The sequence below is a fragment of the Amphiura filiformis genome, chromosome 8 (assembly GCF_039555335.1).
Source record: "Amphiura filiformis chromosome 8, Afil_fr2py, whole genome shotgun sequence".
Taxonomy (NCBI): Eukaryota; Metazoa; Echinodermata; class Ophiuroidea; order Amphilepidida; family Amphiuridae; genus Amphiura; species Amphiura filiformis.
This window is the reverse complement of record NC_092635.1, coordinates 8,298,395-8,314,024: the sequence shown is the minus strand read 5'-3', so window position 1 is coordinate 8,314,024 and position 15,630 is coordinate 8,298,395. Positions and strand designations below refer to the sequence as shown.

Here is a 15,630-nt window from a genome sequence, read left to right as displayed (position 1 = left end):
CTAAAGGCGGCTTCACACGGTATGGAGCCGTCAAAGAAATGAGGGTTGCGGTCTCCAACGAAATCTGAACGGAATCACAACTACTTATTTTGCCGTCACAAAATTTTCAACATGTTGAAAATTTGCTGACGAACGCGACGAATAATTTCGGCCGTCTGCGGTCGCTAACGACAACTAACGGCAACACACGATGAGTGGCGGGTAAATTCAAAATTGCAATTCGCAGCTTAACGTCTCTTGCCGTTCACCCTGTTCGTCACAGTGTGACCGGGCCTTTAATTTCTAAGGTTGGTCTTAACCCTGGAATTATGGAAACTTTTGGGCCTCATAACAACATAAATTGTTGGTGTATATAAAAGTATACATATTTAGAATGGCAATGACTTGACAAATCTATCTGTGAGATCAAATTTGGGTACAACCGCATTTACAGTTTTGGAGAAAAACATTGTTTTGGGCCATATAACGAACACATTCTTGAAAAACTAGATATACAAATCTTCCATTATTTTGTTTAATTTTGATCAACCAAAAATTGTTGAAATTTTGGCGAAAATCAGGCTTTTTTTCTGCCAAATTTAGCATTTTTCAACAATATGTGGTGAAAATTTATTAAAGTTGGTAAAAAACGGGATTATCCAGGAATAAGGCTAACCTTAAAGGTCAAAAAGGAACATAGATATCTGTCCTTAAGTACCCTACTATTTCAGAAAATTAAATATAATGCCGGTTAAAGAGTGACGTGCCGCTTGCCGCTTTGCCGCTCTGATGACAGAGTTTGACCAATTAACACAGACCCGTTTTCTCACCGCGTTATTAGAAAACGCTCTTTGCCTGATTGGTCAAAAATCAATTGCAGCGGCAGCGGCAGCGTCATGACGCTCTGGAACAAGCCTATTACCACAACTTGTTTCGTCGTCTCCGGCGGTGCATTCAATACGACCATTGCACACTTGTTCCATGGACACACATGATTGGCTGAGTGAATCCTCTATACGATCGCATAGGTAGGAGCCTGGACATTTTACGTAAGCTTGGGAAACAACAACATATAATTTTAATTGAAGTTAATTTATATCATTGTATATAAGTATTTTTGCAAGGTTGTCCACTCTCACTGAAAGTCGGCATAATATATTCATCATATTCATCATATAATAGAGTTTTCCTTCTGTGTTGCTTTTATTGTGCATTAAATGAAGTGCTCGTTGGCGAATTTTCTTGTGAGGGTAGTGTGTGGGGTGCTTGGAGGGTATAAGTGTGGTGTAGTGGGTGTAGTGGGTGGTTTGGATATGGACGGTTGTTGGGTAGGGGTGCGTGTATTTGGGGTGCATTCGCGCTTGCAAGGGCGTGTGAGTGCGTTTTGCTGTAAAGTCCTTATGGAGTTGTATTCTTGTTTCTGTCTTGTTTCGTTATTTTTGTTTTGTTTTTGTTTATCTTTATCTTTATGAAATATATATGCGATATTGCATCGTGCATTCATCACTTTTATTATCCTAAATGATATCTTACCACAGTGGTTTTCATCGGCATTATTTAGACAGTCGTTAAAACCGTCACAGCGAGCCATCTCCACGGCGCATATCCCCAAACCGCAATCAAAGTCACTGGCGTTGCAAGCTGTTAGAAAACACCAATGTGTACAACTTTGGCTGTTATTCAAAAGTAAGCATTTATACTTATGTTGTTTTCAAAAGCAATTAATTTTTCTGTCCAGTGCTTGATATAAGTTTACGGTATTTATATAATTTGAATACGAACCTTTGATTTCCGTAGTTCTTGTCAGTTCTATCATAAACCCTTTGCGTTGTCCAGTTCTGTCGGTCGCTAAACGTATCCAGACTTTGGAACTTTTGCTGGTTATTCTCTTCAATTTGACATAGCCAGTGAGTTTGGCGATTTCATTTCTTTCCTTTGAATCTCCTTCTCCAATAATCAGGAAATCATAACCACTTTCCATATGAAAGTCCAGTATCTGAATCTCCACCAATGCACCGATGGTCATGGCATGCCATTCACAGATGACGTCATTTTTGTATTCTCTTGGATAACCGGGGGATTGCAATATAGTGCTTTGGCCGTTTTGATTTAGGTAAATGTTACGTGCTCCGCATTCGCCTGTGAATGTAATCATTTCGGTAATTTGTAAAAATGAATTATCATTTCAGTGAATTTGGTATTACATTTGGTATTATTTGTTAACAATTTGGGTCTCACAGTTGCGAATTAGAATAGAAATTGGCAAAGAAATAAAGAATATGTTTTTAATAACATGTGTACTCACATGTAGGCGTGTAAAGAGAAATAATAAATGGTATTTCAAAATTTTAGCAAAAATTGTTGGAATTTAAAACACCAATTGTAGTGTCACACAAGGTCTCCCTGAATTTGTTGATACCCAAACATGCTGACAACATAGAGAAGAAGTACATCATACTACTACGGACAACAGAATAATTAAGGTACCAGTTTTTTTCACCCCTGTATCCTTATCAAAGACAGATGTCATATAGAACCAGCAGCCAACAGCTGCACATTTTAATTCTGATTTAAGACCTCATTTGTTGAAATCGTTCAGAAATAAAAAACACGGCGATCCAGAATCCCAAGCTGCATTACACGGTTGTTTCATGGCATATAGAACTGGATTCATTTTAAGCAAAGCTGAACACTGATGGCGCTATTTATCTTAAATCTTGTTTGCATCTTTACAAGGGGTAGACACTTGTAAAATGAAATTAAAACATGAGAAAATGAGTAACAAATAGCAAGGATATTTTCTAACAAAAATTATCATGAAATGACAGGTATAACTCATATTATCGGGCTAAATTAAACTTAAAATATATTTAAATAGCTCCCTCAATTTGCACACAAATATACAATTTATAAAATGAAAATTACCACAAAATGGCAGAAAAGGATAACAAATCTGATAAAGAAAGTAACATTTGTATTAATAATATCTAAAATACATGTATTATGTGTATATTAGTGTGATAGCTGTTGGTATCGTCCTGGTATAGAATTGAAAATTATATAATATTTGTCAGAAACATTAATAAATGATCACATTGAACAAGATGCCAATTCAAAAGTTGCAGATTGTTCCATTGGATGTCATTTTGATTTGAACTAGTGCCGTGTTTTCCGTTGATTAGAACATAAATACAACTTCTTATTTCGTTCCTGACATGGATTTCCGATCACCGTTTCTTTAATTCTCAACCGATTTCAACAAATGAGGTCTTAAAGTTAAAACCGGAACACCCGGAAAAAACCTGCAAAGACCAGAATGGGTCAGCAACCAAATTCTTTTGCTGTCTCTAGTAACGCCGATAGGAAAATCTTGATATTTTTTTTGACAGGAAAGCCGAATCATGAAAAGTGTACATTAATATCGATTTTGCACTTTCTTGCAACATGTAAATTAGGTTCAATGTTAGTTTCTTTTCTTTGTAATATGATGTTTGTTTGCAGGATGCACGTTCGTGCAGCGAGATTAAAAATCCGTGCAGTGACAATTAAAGATCCGTGCTTGAAATATGCAGTTGAGATGCTTAGTAGAGCCTTTGTTATGATTACTTTCAGGCAGTAGCTTAGCAAAGGGGGAAAGGGAGAGCACATGACCTGAGCGCCGTCCAAGCGATAAAAGTAAAAATTTAGCTCGCTTTTTTTCGGGGAAAGCAGTCACCTGGTTTAGCAGTTCTTTGGACATAGCCAAGGTCTAAGATATAGCGCGGTTTATGATTGCCACGGTCTATTCTCAGCTTACGTTGTTTGCTCTTCATCAATTCAATAAGTCAAGAGTTTGTCTTCTCTCATCTTCTCTGGTCAAACTAATATCATGAATAGTGGCAAGACTCGTAAAGGGGGGAGAGAATTAAATATATTTTGCTTTTTATTTATCGGAATTAATTCCAGTTCACTGCACATCTAACAAAGGTAACTAAGAACTCGAATACAAATTTTACTATTGTTGTTTTACAGATCATAAAAGCTTTTGTGAAAAGCAAGTACTACAAGAAACTTATGGAAATTAACTCCAGTTCAAAGAACATCTTACGACGCAATTAAAAAGTAGCTACAAAATATATATATATATTTTACTATTGCTACACTACAGATAAAAGCTTTTAATATTTTATTCCGTCGAAATTTAAAGCAAGTACAAAAACCGGAAGTTTGACCTTACATTATCTGAAATTCAGCTCAGTTGTTTTTACACCAAATCTATATGTATTTATATTAAGATTCGTTGATGTCTTGCCTTTATAAAATAGTATACTTTTATATGTCTTGCGTGAATAATTACAAAGTTATGACACTTTTACTACCTGCGTATCTAAAGGTACACATCCACCTTAAGCTCCATGCATTGATACAAAATATTAGAAAAAGATTCAGTTATTTTTGCTAAAATGCCAATTAAAAGTAAATGAATAAATATCTGCCGAAGAACTCTTCTCATACTGTAGTATATAAACGCGGTACAAACCTGTATGTCGTTTTAAAGCTTAGTTTCTATAAAATGTTTTAAAGGGTTTAAAATCGGGTCATACTTGTTATTCACTTTACCGCAGTTTGTTTCGTCTATTTCGTCGGGACAGGTGGGCCGTCCATCGCATCTCTGATGGCTGTATAAGCATAGAATCGATGTAGGAGAAGCCGGGCAATCAAACTCATCCACGTCACACTCAACTTGACAAATGTAACATAAAGGCATGTTGTTAGAATATTTAGGCTGAAAGGTGACAAAATTAGGTGTTGCAAAAAAAGTAAATGAAATTTAAAATTAGATTTTTCATATAACGCTTTATTTTATTTCATCACTCTTTCATTTCAATATCATAAATTGTTCTCTGCTCAATTTACGAATTTTTAATTGCTTAATTGAAAAATTCTGATTTGATTTTAAGTTTCCAGAATGATAGAGTTCATTTTTCATTTCATTACGATTCTGTTATTGGAATTTGCGGAAACGGGTCGAATACATAAACTTCTATTGTTTTAGATCTATTCGAGAGCAGAAAGAGTCGGAAACTGCGATGTTTAATATGAATTGTGTATTCGGTTCTTTTGTTGGCACAATGTAAAATGGGATAAACGATATAAAATTTACGAAATAAGTCTTTATTTTCCAAAACAAAACTTAGATTTTACACGAAGAGTAAACTGCGTTAAGACAACTGAGTGCAGTTCGTTTATGAAAAACGGCAAATTTGTTCTCTGCCTTCATTTCAAATCTTCCTAGTCAACGAGATCGAGATCAGATTGCCTTTATGTCCAAGGTTATATTGTCGGTTAAGGAGGTACTACACCCTGCCCAATTTTGTGCCTATTTTGCATTTTTCTCAAAAATTATAGCGCATTGGGGACAAGTAAGATATGTATATTATAGGGGCAAGGACTACAACTACTACACTGGAAATTTTATTTCAGCACAGACAACAGTTGTGGAGTTACAGTCAAAAATGAGGCGAAACCACTATTTGATCAATAAATCTATAACTACTTTGAGTTGCTGAATTTTCAGTACAGTAGTTGTAGTCCTTGCCCCTATAATATGCATATCTTACTTGTCACCAATGCACTATAATTTTTGAGAAAAAATGCAAAAATAGGCAAAATTGGCCAGGGTGTAGTACCCCTTAAAGACATTCGTTTGAATCACGCTCCTGTGTCATAATTTTTAATTTGATAAAATAATCTGACTTTCAAAATTTACTTAATTACATTTCTAATCAGGTTCGGACCAAATTTCTGGTACTTTTATTTTATACTAGTATGTGGGTCTACAAAAAAAACTTACTTATATAATCCGATTTCAAGTATATCGAGAATCCAATGAAACCATTGCTTCTGGTATTGGAGTCAAATTCTATCAATAAACCAGTTCCATTAATGATCACAGAACTTAGTGGATTTTCTCCCGTCATCTGAATAATCATATCATCATTCTGTCGAAGTCTCAGAAATGCAACATCGTTTTCCATGCTAAAATACACGATATTAGCGGCTACAAGCATGTTTGGGTTAATGGATACCATCCAGGTGCACTTGAGATTGATAGGATATGGCGATGGATACAGTGGTGATGTCAGATTCACGATACCAGTTTCTTTTGATAATGTAATTTCTTCCGAGCTGCCGCAAACATCTGCAATTAATAATGGCATAAACTAATAATGTTTTCTATTTGCCTTACTAGTGTTCTGAAAGTTGTATGTAGTTCTAAATTATACATAAAACAACAGAATATTTGTTCATATATGAACACCACCTACCAGCACCCACATCCAACAAATAATTTAAGTATGTAGTAGAACATGTCAATACACGCATTTTCGACTGTATATACTCCCATGATATAGAACATTGTTAACAAGTGAAGCTGCATTCCAGAAGACAGAATATAGCCAGCACCACATGCTTAATAATACCGTGTGAAACTAACTATACCGTACTTCATGTAACAATTCAGAATATTAAAAGGGCATTTCGTGATCCACAGCCTCATCCCCCCACTTTTCCCAAAAAAGGTTGAGATTTTTACACCACTGGAAACCACTGGCTACATAATGTTTATGTACCAAAAATTTCTTGCAGATTAATTCGTTTAGCAAAAATATCGTCAAATTTGAATTTCGTTCTGGTATACCAGAGGGGTATAACTCGCAAACGCAAAATCGGAATCAAATGAAATATTGGGAATAAGCTTTTTTCGTGGATATCTACTGAAAAATGTCATAAAAAGAGAATGCTAGGATCACAAAATCCTCCTTTAATACCATGTGAAACTAACTATACTTCATGTAAAATACAAATAAATACATAAACAATTAAGAATGATGTGCCTATCCTAGCTTTTTGGCTGCCCGTGCTTCTTGCCATGTGCATTCCCTTTCTTCTGGACACAGAACATCTCCATGTATTTTAATTTTAAATAACATCCATGATGTGTGATTTGATTGTATGCACAGTAGTTGATTAAGAGCAGGGGGCCGGTGGTTATTATCTTTGTACCAGAGATGTAAGTTTTCGGGAAATCTCCTGGGTTTGTTATGCCTGTTTTGGTTCTTTTTCGGGCATTTTCATGCATTTCACAGGAGTTTTTTCGTGGCTTACATCTATGTCGTGTGTCTTTTTTCCCCACCAGTCCCAAGTACAGGGAATAAAAAAAAAGAAAAGAATGATGTACCTACCACAACCATGTTCATCTTCACCATGTAGGCATTGAGGATGGTTATCACATACCAGGGAATTATCTAAACACACCAGTCCCATGTTACAGGCGAATTCATCAGCGACACAGGATTCTTAATCAAACGATAAACATATAAACAACATATTTGTTTTGTATTGAAGATTTATATTTTATATTTGTTGCAGTTTATCTTTGTAAGCTAATGTTTTACTACTATATTCGACCATATCCGGGCCTTACTGCGGCACTATTTGGAACGCATCTTGTTTTAACCACTTCCCTTGAAGAACGTTCAATCAAATATTTCAATTAATGGATCGTGTTAATATGCTTACTATATAGTACACCGCAATGTTTACAACACTAAATTACTATTTTAACCAAAACACCAAGTTTGGACTTCTTATTCATCAACCAACCAGACCCGTATTATCGAGGTATGATGGTTGATCTCGTGGTATTATGTGTTTTTATACATGTCATATCTGATATGTATGTTCATGTAAATGTACGGAAACGGATGTTCTCATAATTTGTTGAAGTCACTTGGTGCTCCAGTCCATAGTAGTATTTTAGTGCATAGAGTGGAAAGCTAAAATATAGGATGAAGAGAAAACGACTCATATATGGCGGTTACGTGCTGGCCTTTCCATTAGATTATCAATAACTACCCTAGTTCTATAGCTACAGGGTGTCCCAATAAAAACAGAACCCTCATTGCGCCCTCTTTTTCTCTTATTTCTGATAAGTTGATCAAATGTATTTTGGTATGTAAAGAAACCTTTAAAATCGTTAACTTTAATAAAACTAAACAATTATTTTAATCGGCTCACAATATTTCAAGATATGCTTTTTTTAAGAATTGTACCCGTTTTTCATTCTGTCCACGGATGAGGTTTGGCTACATCAAAGATTAAAACGTACACGGTTAATGACATGGATAGATAATAGCATTAGGCTTTGGATAACATTCACTATGAGCGAGGATCACCACCCAGCCTCCAACATCTTCGCAACCGTATTACTGCTGCATTACGGCGCAATGGAATTGATGCAATGAGAACCAGGGTTAAAACCTGTATTCGTCAAGGAATCAAACAGGTAGAGGGCAAAGCAGCACAGTAAATCACAGATCCTGGAAAGAAATTTCTTTCCAGGACTGTGAGTAAACTCACTTCCGAAGAACCAAGGACATACCAAACAGCCCTTTTCATACTACCTTTTATCCCAAAAAGGGAAAATGACGTGTTGTAAATAATTTTTTTTTTAAAGCAAGAAACAACAAATATATAAAACAAAAAGGCATAAATAACCAAGAACCCAGCAAACACAAAAACGTTTTTAAAAAGTTTTAAATAAGTTATATTTTGGCCTTTGTTTTAGGTAAAAACGTTTTAATAACATTAAAATGTCGGGTTATATAAAGGCCATGAAATCGTTTTAGAATGTTTTGTATGAAAACACACTACAACAATATTTCTAAAATGTTTTCAAAAATGTTATTGTAAACTATTTTTGCAAACATTTTTTGCCAAATATTTTGTCAACACTTAAATAACATTATGTTAAAATATTTGCCCCGAGCAAACACAGAAATGTTCTTAAAATGTTTTCTTCAAAACGTTTTAATAACATTTAAATGTCGGGTTATATAAAGGTCATAAAAACATATTTAAAACGTTATTGCATATATTTAAAAAAAACATTTTTCAAAAAATATTATATCAAAAAAAAAATAACATTCTGTTTAGAATGTTTTGTATCAAGTTTTCAAGAATGTTTTTGGAATGTTATTAAAACGTTTTTATACCCTTTATATAACCCGATATTTAAACGTTTTCTGTAAAACATTTTGTGTTTGCTGGGCAGTAGATTATCAGAAAATGTTTTTCAATGTTATGAAAACGTTTTATACCCTTAATATACCCTTTATATAATCCGACATTTAAACGTTTTTATTTATTTATTTATTTATTTATTTCATTCTTATTTAACCTGGGTTAACCTTTCAATGCACTGGCATTGTTCTCCCAAGGTGCCCAGGTGGCACAAGGCCAAATGTTGTTTTCTGACAACATATTATAACCTTTTGCGAATGATGTCGAAAACGTTTTGTGTTTGCTGGGAAAGGTTTAATTGCAAGTATAGCAATAGAAGTCCCATCCCACATCCATTTTGCCGACAAGATAATGACACTTAACTCAATCCATGGCCATAGGCCCACCGGTAAAGCCCATTCCATAAATAAAGTTCGTTATTTTATAAAGTTATCATTGAAGAAAGCTTGATATTCATGCATGGTTGATACGTGTACTCCTTTTTAATCTTTGAAGTAGCCAAACCTCCTCCGTGGACAGAGTGAAAAACGGGCACATTTCTTTAAAAGAGGATATCTTCAAAAGTTTTGAGCCGACTGAAATATTTATTTCGGTTTATTAAAGCTAACGATTGAAGGTTTCTTTACATACCAAAATATATTTGATTAAATTTTCAAACAAAGCGCCTAATGTAGAGTGTCTTGTTTTGAAGAGTAACCAACAACCCACTTGACCGAACCAAAAGGGAGAATTGCTACAGTCGCTTACACATGCCCTTCTTTTGATCCCGGGTTTTGATCGCCCATTGAGACATTATGTCGCTATATTGGTGCAGTGACCAATCAGACGTTCGCGTTGAAGTAAAACTGAGCAAACAATCCAATCGACATAATGGGAAGTTGAAGGTGAAGTCAATTTTCGAACTTCATTTCGCAAACTCTCAATTGCCTCAGAAACGCTTACTTGACCGCATAAGCAGAAAGGTAAATGTAGCGAACATAATTGGAAGAAAACAATTTGCAATTATCTTCTTGCATAGTTTTAATTGTCACTCTAGTGTACCCTAAGTATGTTAGACTAGTGTAGTGTGACATTCGACACTTTTCTGTGGCAATTAGGTATGGGTTAGTTTTATTTTACCTTCAATTTCAGTCGAGTAAATATGGGCAACAAAACCCCACCAACGATCATTATGATTTGTTGTCAAATGTATCCAAGCCTGCGAGTGGTCCATGTTCACAATATTCGGAGCAGCAGAGCCACTTAACCGAAGTATTATAGATGAATTTGTGACGTCAATTCCATATCCGATAGTTAAGATATCGATAAACGGTTCCAGTGATACATGGTTGATTTTGATCACCAAAAGTCATCATTTTGTGCGTTGATAAACCAAAGACAGTCGAGATTGTTGGGATAATTGTAAGGATAGGGAGGCCGTATTTTTAGTTGGTACGATCTATGCTCAACATCTATGTGTCTATGTCCACAGTAATCTGAAATAAAGCAAACAAACCGTCGGACGCATCACATACTGGTCTATCTCGAAAAACACGTATTTCGAGAAAATCGCAATTGAAAATCTTCGTATTAAGTTTACTTTTCTATTATTTAATAAGACTATGGATTTTCATGAAAAACAGAGATGATTTTCATTTTGGACTTTACTAAGTCCAGATTTATTTTAAACTTGAAATTAAATTCACTTTGTGTAACAAGTATGATTTTGAATGTCCAATTTATTATCCATTCCAAAAGGAGCACCCTCCCCCCTTCCAAGGCTATATGATTAGGATTTGGACTAAGGTTAGGAATTGATATAGGATTAGGGTTTGCCTGTTTATAAGGGTATGTTAGGGTTAAGGTTGGGATTAGGGTTAGGGTTAGGTTAGGGTTAGGATTAGGATTAGGGTTAGGATTAGGGTTAGGATTAGAATTACGGTTAGTGTTATGGCCCATGTTTAGGGTTTAGGGTTATAGGGTACCGTATGTAGGAGGGGTCTGCAATTACCTTGGATAAAATACAGTTGTTTGTGTCGGTGTGTGTACATCTGTACAGGTACATGTATGGCTATGTGAATATAGGCCTGTGATTCATATGAAGAATGTGCATGGTCTTTTTATAGTACAAGGACAAATTGGCCAATGCCAGAGGCTATATGCATACCAATGTGTGTACATCTACAAATGAGAAATTTTTGGTGGTTTGCTTTTCATTGCAAATTGCAGTCATTTTAAATTATCGCAGTTTTTTAATTGCAACTTCCTACACACAAAATGGCGTTTAATTTACTCACAACATTACGCGTCTGGTAAAGCCGTGAAATTGTGCCTATTTAGAGGATATCTCATCATTTGTATAATGTACATCATCACTATACTTGTCCATGTTATCAAAGATATGGCTATATGCAGCTGTGAATTTCCAGCCCCCCCCCCCCCCTTATGGCCAGGGTACCACAGGGATGGGTGGCTGGGACTTATACCAGGGCTAAATTTCAAAAATGTTAAAACTCCCGGCCAAGTCCCGGACCGACGGGAAACAACACATGGCCGGCCCTACAGGGTCAAATTTTGTGTCAATGCCCGTCTGTTATAATAAACTGCCCGGCTATTTTTTCCGGGTACTCTGCACTGCAGCCAGGGGTTGGAGTGGGTCAGGGACTCAGGGTTTCAATTGACAAGTGCATTATCAACAGTCTTCATTTTCACGTGCATGAAATCTATAAGCTTAACTACTGAACATACGGGCCTATGCACACCCCCCCACAATCATAATTACTCACATCACTAGTATCACAGGGTCAGGCTTTCAATTGACAAGTGCATTATCAACAGCCTTGCATTTTCACGTGCATGAAATCTATAAGCTTAAATACTGAATATACAGGCATATGTACCCCCCTCAGCACACACACACAATCATAATTACTCACATCACTAGTATCACAGGGTCAGGCTTTCAATTGACAAGTGCATTATCAACAGCCTTGCATTTTCACGTGCATGAAATCTATAAGCTTAAATACTGAATATACAGGCCTATGTACCCCCCCCCCCAAGCACACACACACAATCATAATTACTCACATCACTAGTATCACAGGGTCAGGGTTTCTATTGACAAGTGCATTATCAACAGCATTGCATTTTCACGTGCATGAAATCTATAAGCTTAGCATACAGGTCTATACCCCCCCAAACACACAATCATAATTACTCACATCACTAGTATCACAGACATTCAAATTCCATCATGAAATCTATTCGGCTTTCACAGTACACTGATTTTCAAGTTCAAACGCTAGCTCTTCAAAGGTGCTGAATTCGACCATCGTGCAAATCGCCAGATATCGTATGAGGAAATTAACATAAGGGCGCACATCACTGAAAATGATGCCAGTTTTTCTCTATAAAATGCTAATTAAAATCATTTAAACAATTTTTGATATCTGCCATCTGTGATACACTTGTAGGATTTAATATTACTAATCATTACCAATCCAAATTTAGCCAAAATTATGCAAATTTCTGCTCATTTTAATGCTTACTTTTATTTGTTCCAAAGTCTACCATGTTACAATACTGATAATTCAATAAAAAAAACTTTTTAGACTGCAACAAGTCTGTCCTAAAACATTGTATTTATTTGGATAATGAATTGGAAATTCAAAATCATATTTGCTACACAAAGTAAAATTATTTGAAGTTTGAAATATATAGTGGACAAAATAAAGTCCAATTTGAAAGAATTTAATGTTGAAAGTGGTTTTAAATTAAATCATATACTTATAAGATTTATTTAAGTGGAATCTTGAATTATATTTACGTATGCAATATTGCTTAAAACTACACTAAAGTTGTAGTTCTGTATGTGAAATAGTTAATTTCCCTATATCGTATTTAAAGTGCATCACATACTGGTCTATCTTGTGGGCTATCTCGAGTTCGCGATCGGTGACGTGTACTTTAGACGCATCACATACTGGTCTATCTCGAAGCTTATCGAGATAGACCAGTATGTAATGCACTTTAAATACGATATCGGGAAATTAACTATTTCACATACAGAACTACAACTTACGTGTAGTTTTAAGCAATATTGCATATGTAAATATAATTAAAGATTCCACTTAAATAAATCTGTTAAGTATATGCTTTAATTTAAAACCACATTCATGAAAATCCATAATCTAATTAAATTATAGAAAGGTAAACTTAATACGCAGATTTTCAATTGAGATTTTCTATAAATGCGTGTTTTTTCGAGATAGATCAGTATGTGAAAACCGTATTTTACAAAAATCATAGATAGTTTAGTTATTTAGGAAAAATTGAGGTCTGTACTTTGTTGAATTAGAAGAGCTTCGTAAAAAAGAACTATATAATAACTTTCTCAGAAAAGTCAAAAATTCAAGATAGACCAGTATGTGATGCACCCGACGAAACATTTCATGATTTTTTTAAAGATATGTGGACAAACAATAAGAGAGAGAGATTGGACAATTATTATTGTTAGATTTTATTTTACGATATTAAATCGTAATTTTTTGATTAAAATTAAAATGTAATTTTCTTACTAAATCGTTATTTTTTTTTATTAAATCATATTTTTCATTAAATTATAATTTTGTATAAATACAATGCAAACTTTGCCTGTTATTAAATCGTAATTGTTCATTAAACCGTAATTATTGTTTTATTTAGATACACTATAAACAATCGAACGTTGCAATATTATTACATACAACTGAGTAGTGGAGAAAATAGTTAAAAGTTTCATTCTATGACTTATCCACTATACTAAATGTATCAATATCCGTTTGACACAAGGTCCGTCAAGGAAATAAAGAAAATATTATAAATATTGAATGAAACGAGTGTTATTTTCCTTGCCCACCGTCAATATAAATAAAACAAAAAATATGTATTCACCACAGTATAGTTCATCCGATTGATCCAAACATTCCATGAAGCCATTACACACTAAACTCTCATCTAGACATCCGTAACCAGAGGAACATAGAAACTCACTTTGTCTACAGGCAACTGTAATTTGGGAACAAAATACCGACTTATCAAAATTGTAACCTATCAAATCGCCCGCCTATTCAAGCTGCAAAAGTCTTCACATTTGTTTAATGACTGATGAAAGTTTAATATATAAGTTATGGGGTGTCCCTGAAAGAACTGTATCGTCGGAAACTGTATTTTTGGTGTATTTTAACGCATAAACCAAATATAACTAAATGATCGATGTGGTTGAGGAATATATCAGCTATCACATACTTTTTGAATTTTGATATTTGACCGCTCCGTTTTTGAAATAAAAGAATTTTACGAAACTGCCTCATTTTCAATCCGTTCCACGGAGTCAAGCATCTATTATATTAAATGACAATAAACGCCTCATGCGCTGATGATGCGCAGTGATTAGCATTCCGAATACAGATCATCGACTGTTTTTAATTCGAGGAAAGGTTTGAAAATGAGAGATATCCGTAAAATTCTTATAAGGCCTATTCAAGAACGATGGGATCAATTGTAAAAATTCAATGTAGTTATTATTTGTGTCGTTAAAATACCAACAATTAAATTTCTGATGATTCTTTCAGGGACACCCTGTAGATGCGTGTGTTCTAGTTTGATGTAGCAGTCTTGTCCATAATCACCCGGCATAAGCACAGAAACCTACTTGGACTTGGTATTACTAGTAATCATTTTGATACAGCCTTTAAATATCCTTAAAATAATATCATCTGCTTTCCCTAATGTAATATTAAACAAACAAACAAAAACTCAATTCACTCGGCAAAAAATCTTTCAACATTATCAGACATTGCAAACAATGTGTAAATTCATCGATGTTTTCATAGATGTTTTCATATTTTGTATTAACTTCATCAATAACATATTAAAGGTCACCAAACGCATTAAAAAGTCGAAAAGAGAAAAGAAGACATAAGTTACGAAGCACTCAATCATATGTACGGCATTTCATTTTCATTACAGCGAGACAAATTTAATTTATTTTGCAAACGACGTTCGTAACTCAATGATAACAGACAAAACAGACAATTCATAGATGACTTAAGCTTTACTGACAACTTTTGCAAGCATTACGGAATTATGTATCTCTATAGAGGAATGATAAAGAAAAGGAAAGTTGATTATAAAAATGTGCACTGCACTTTCCAAAGCAACTCAAAGCTATATGTAAGGTTTATATCTAAAAATAAAATAAATTGCCAGCACCTAGCTGATGATACCTGTCAAATTAATAATAAAAACGCAAAGGAACAAATGTTTAACATGTTTACAGGATGTATTACATATGTTTAGTAATGATATGGCAAAATATAGCACCTTACTGCAAAGGTGGATACTAATGTTATGCATAGGACACATTTCAACCAAGCAAATTCATTGTAGAGTAAGAGTAAATAATTTGAGCTTAAATGGGATACGAAATTTTGAAAGTTCCATGAGAATATCATTATTAACGGTGACGAAAAAAACCTTTTGTACGGGCTCGTATGAGATTTTCCATTTTGGGATTTAAAAAAAATTATGTTGTACGCATGTAATATCAGCCGTTGCTTGTCA

General features: G+C 34.6%; 1 protein-coding gene across 1 annotated transcript; it reads right to left on the bottom strand.

The window, feature by feature from the left end:
* Window positions 1-1,690: 1,690 nt before the first annotated feature.
* On the bottom strand, window positions 1,691-14,072 carry LOC140158461 (dorsal-ventral patterning protein tolloid-like). Its single transcript, XM_072181554.1, has 6 exons — window positions 13,960-14,072; window positions 10,165-10,520; window positions 7,206-7,319; window positions 5,813-6,160; window positions 4,579-4,701; window positions 1,691-2,118 (listed from the first exon to the last, which is right to left on the bottom strand). The coding sequence occupies exons 2-6, from the start codon at window positions 10,256-10,258 to the stop codon at window positions 1,691-1,693; spliced, it is 1,107 nt and encodes a 368-aa protein (XP_072037655.1). The 5' UTR covers window positions 10,259-10,520; window positions 13,960-14,072.
* Window positions 14,073-15,630: the final 1,558 nt, after the last annotated feature.

Bases quoted from the DNA above. Each gene is read 5' to 3' on its own strand.
- LOC140158461 (XM_072181554.1), bottom strand. From the start codon at position 10,258: ATGGACCACTCGCAGGCTTGGATACATTTGACAACAAATCATAATGAT. The intron at 7,320-10,164 runs GTAAAATAAAAC...CGTTTGATTAAG, and splicing joins TTACTCGACTGAAATTGAAG to AATCCTGTGTCGCTGATGAA. The intron at 2,119-4,578 runs GTAAAGTGAATA...TTACATTCACAG, and splicing joins AATAGACGAAACAAACTGCG to GCGAATGCGGAGCACGTAAC.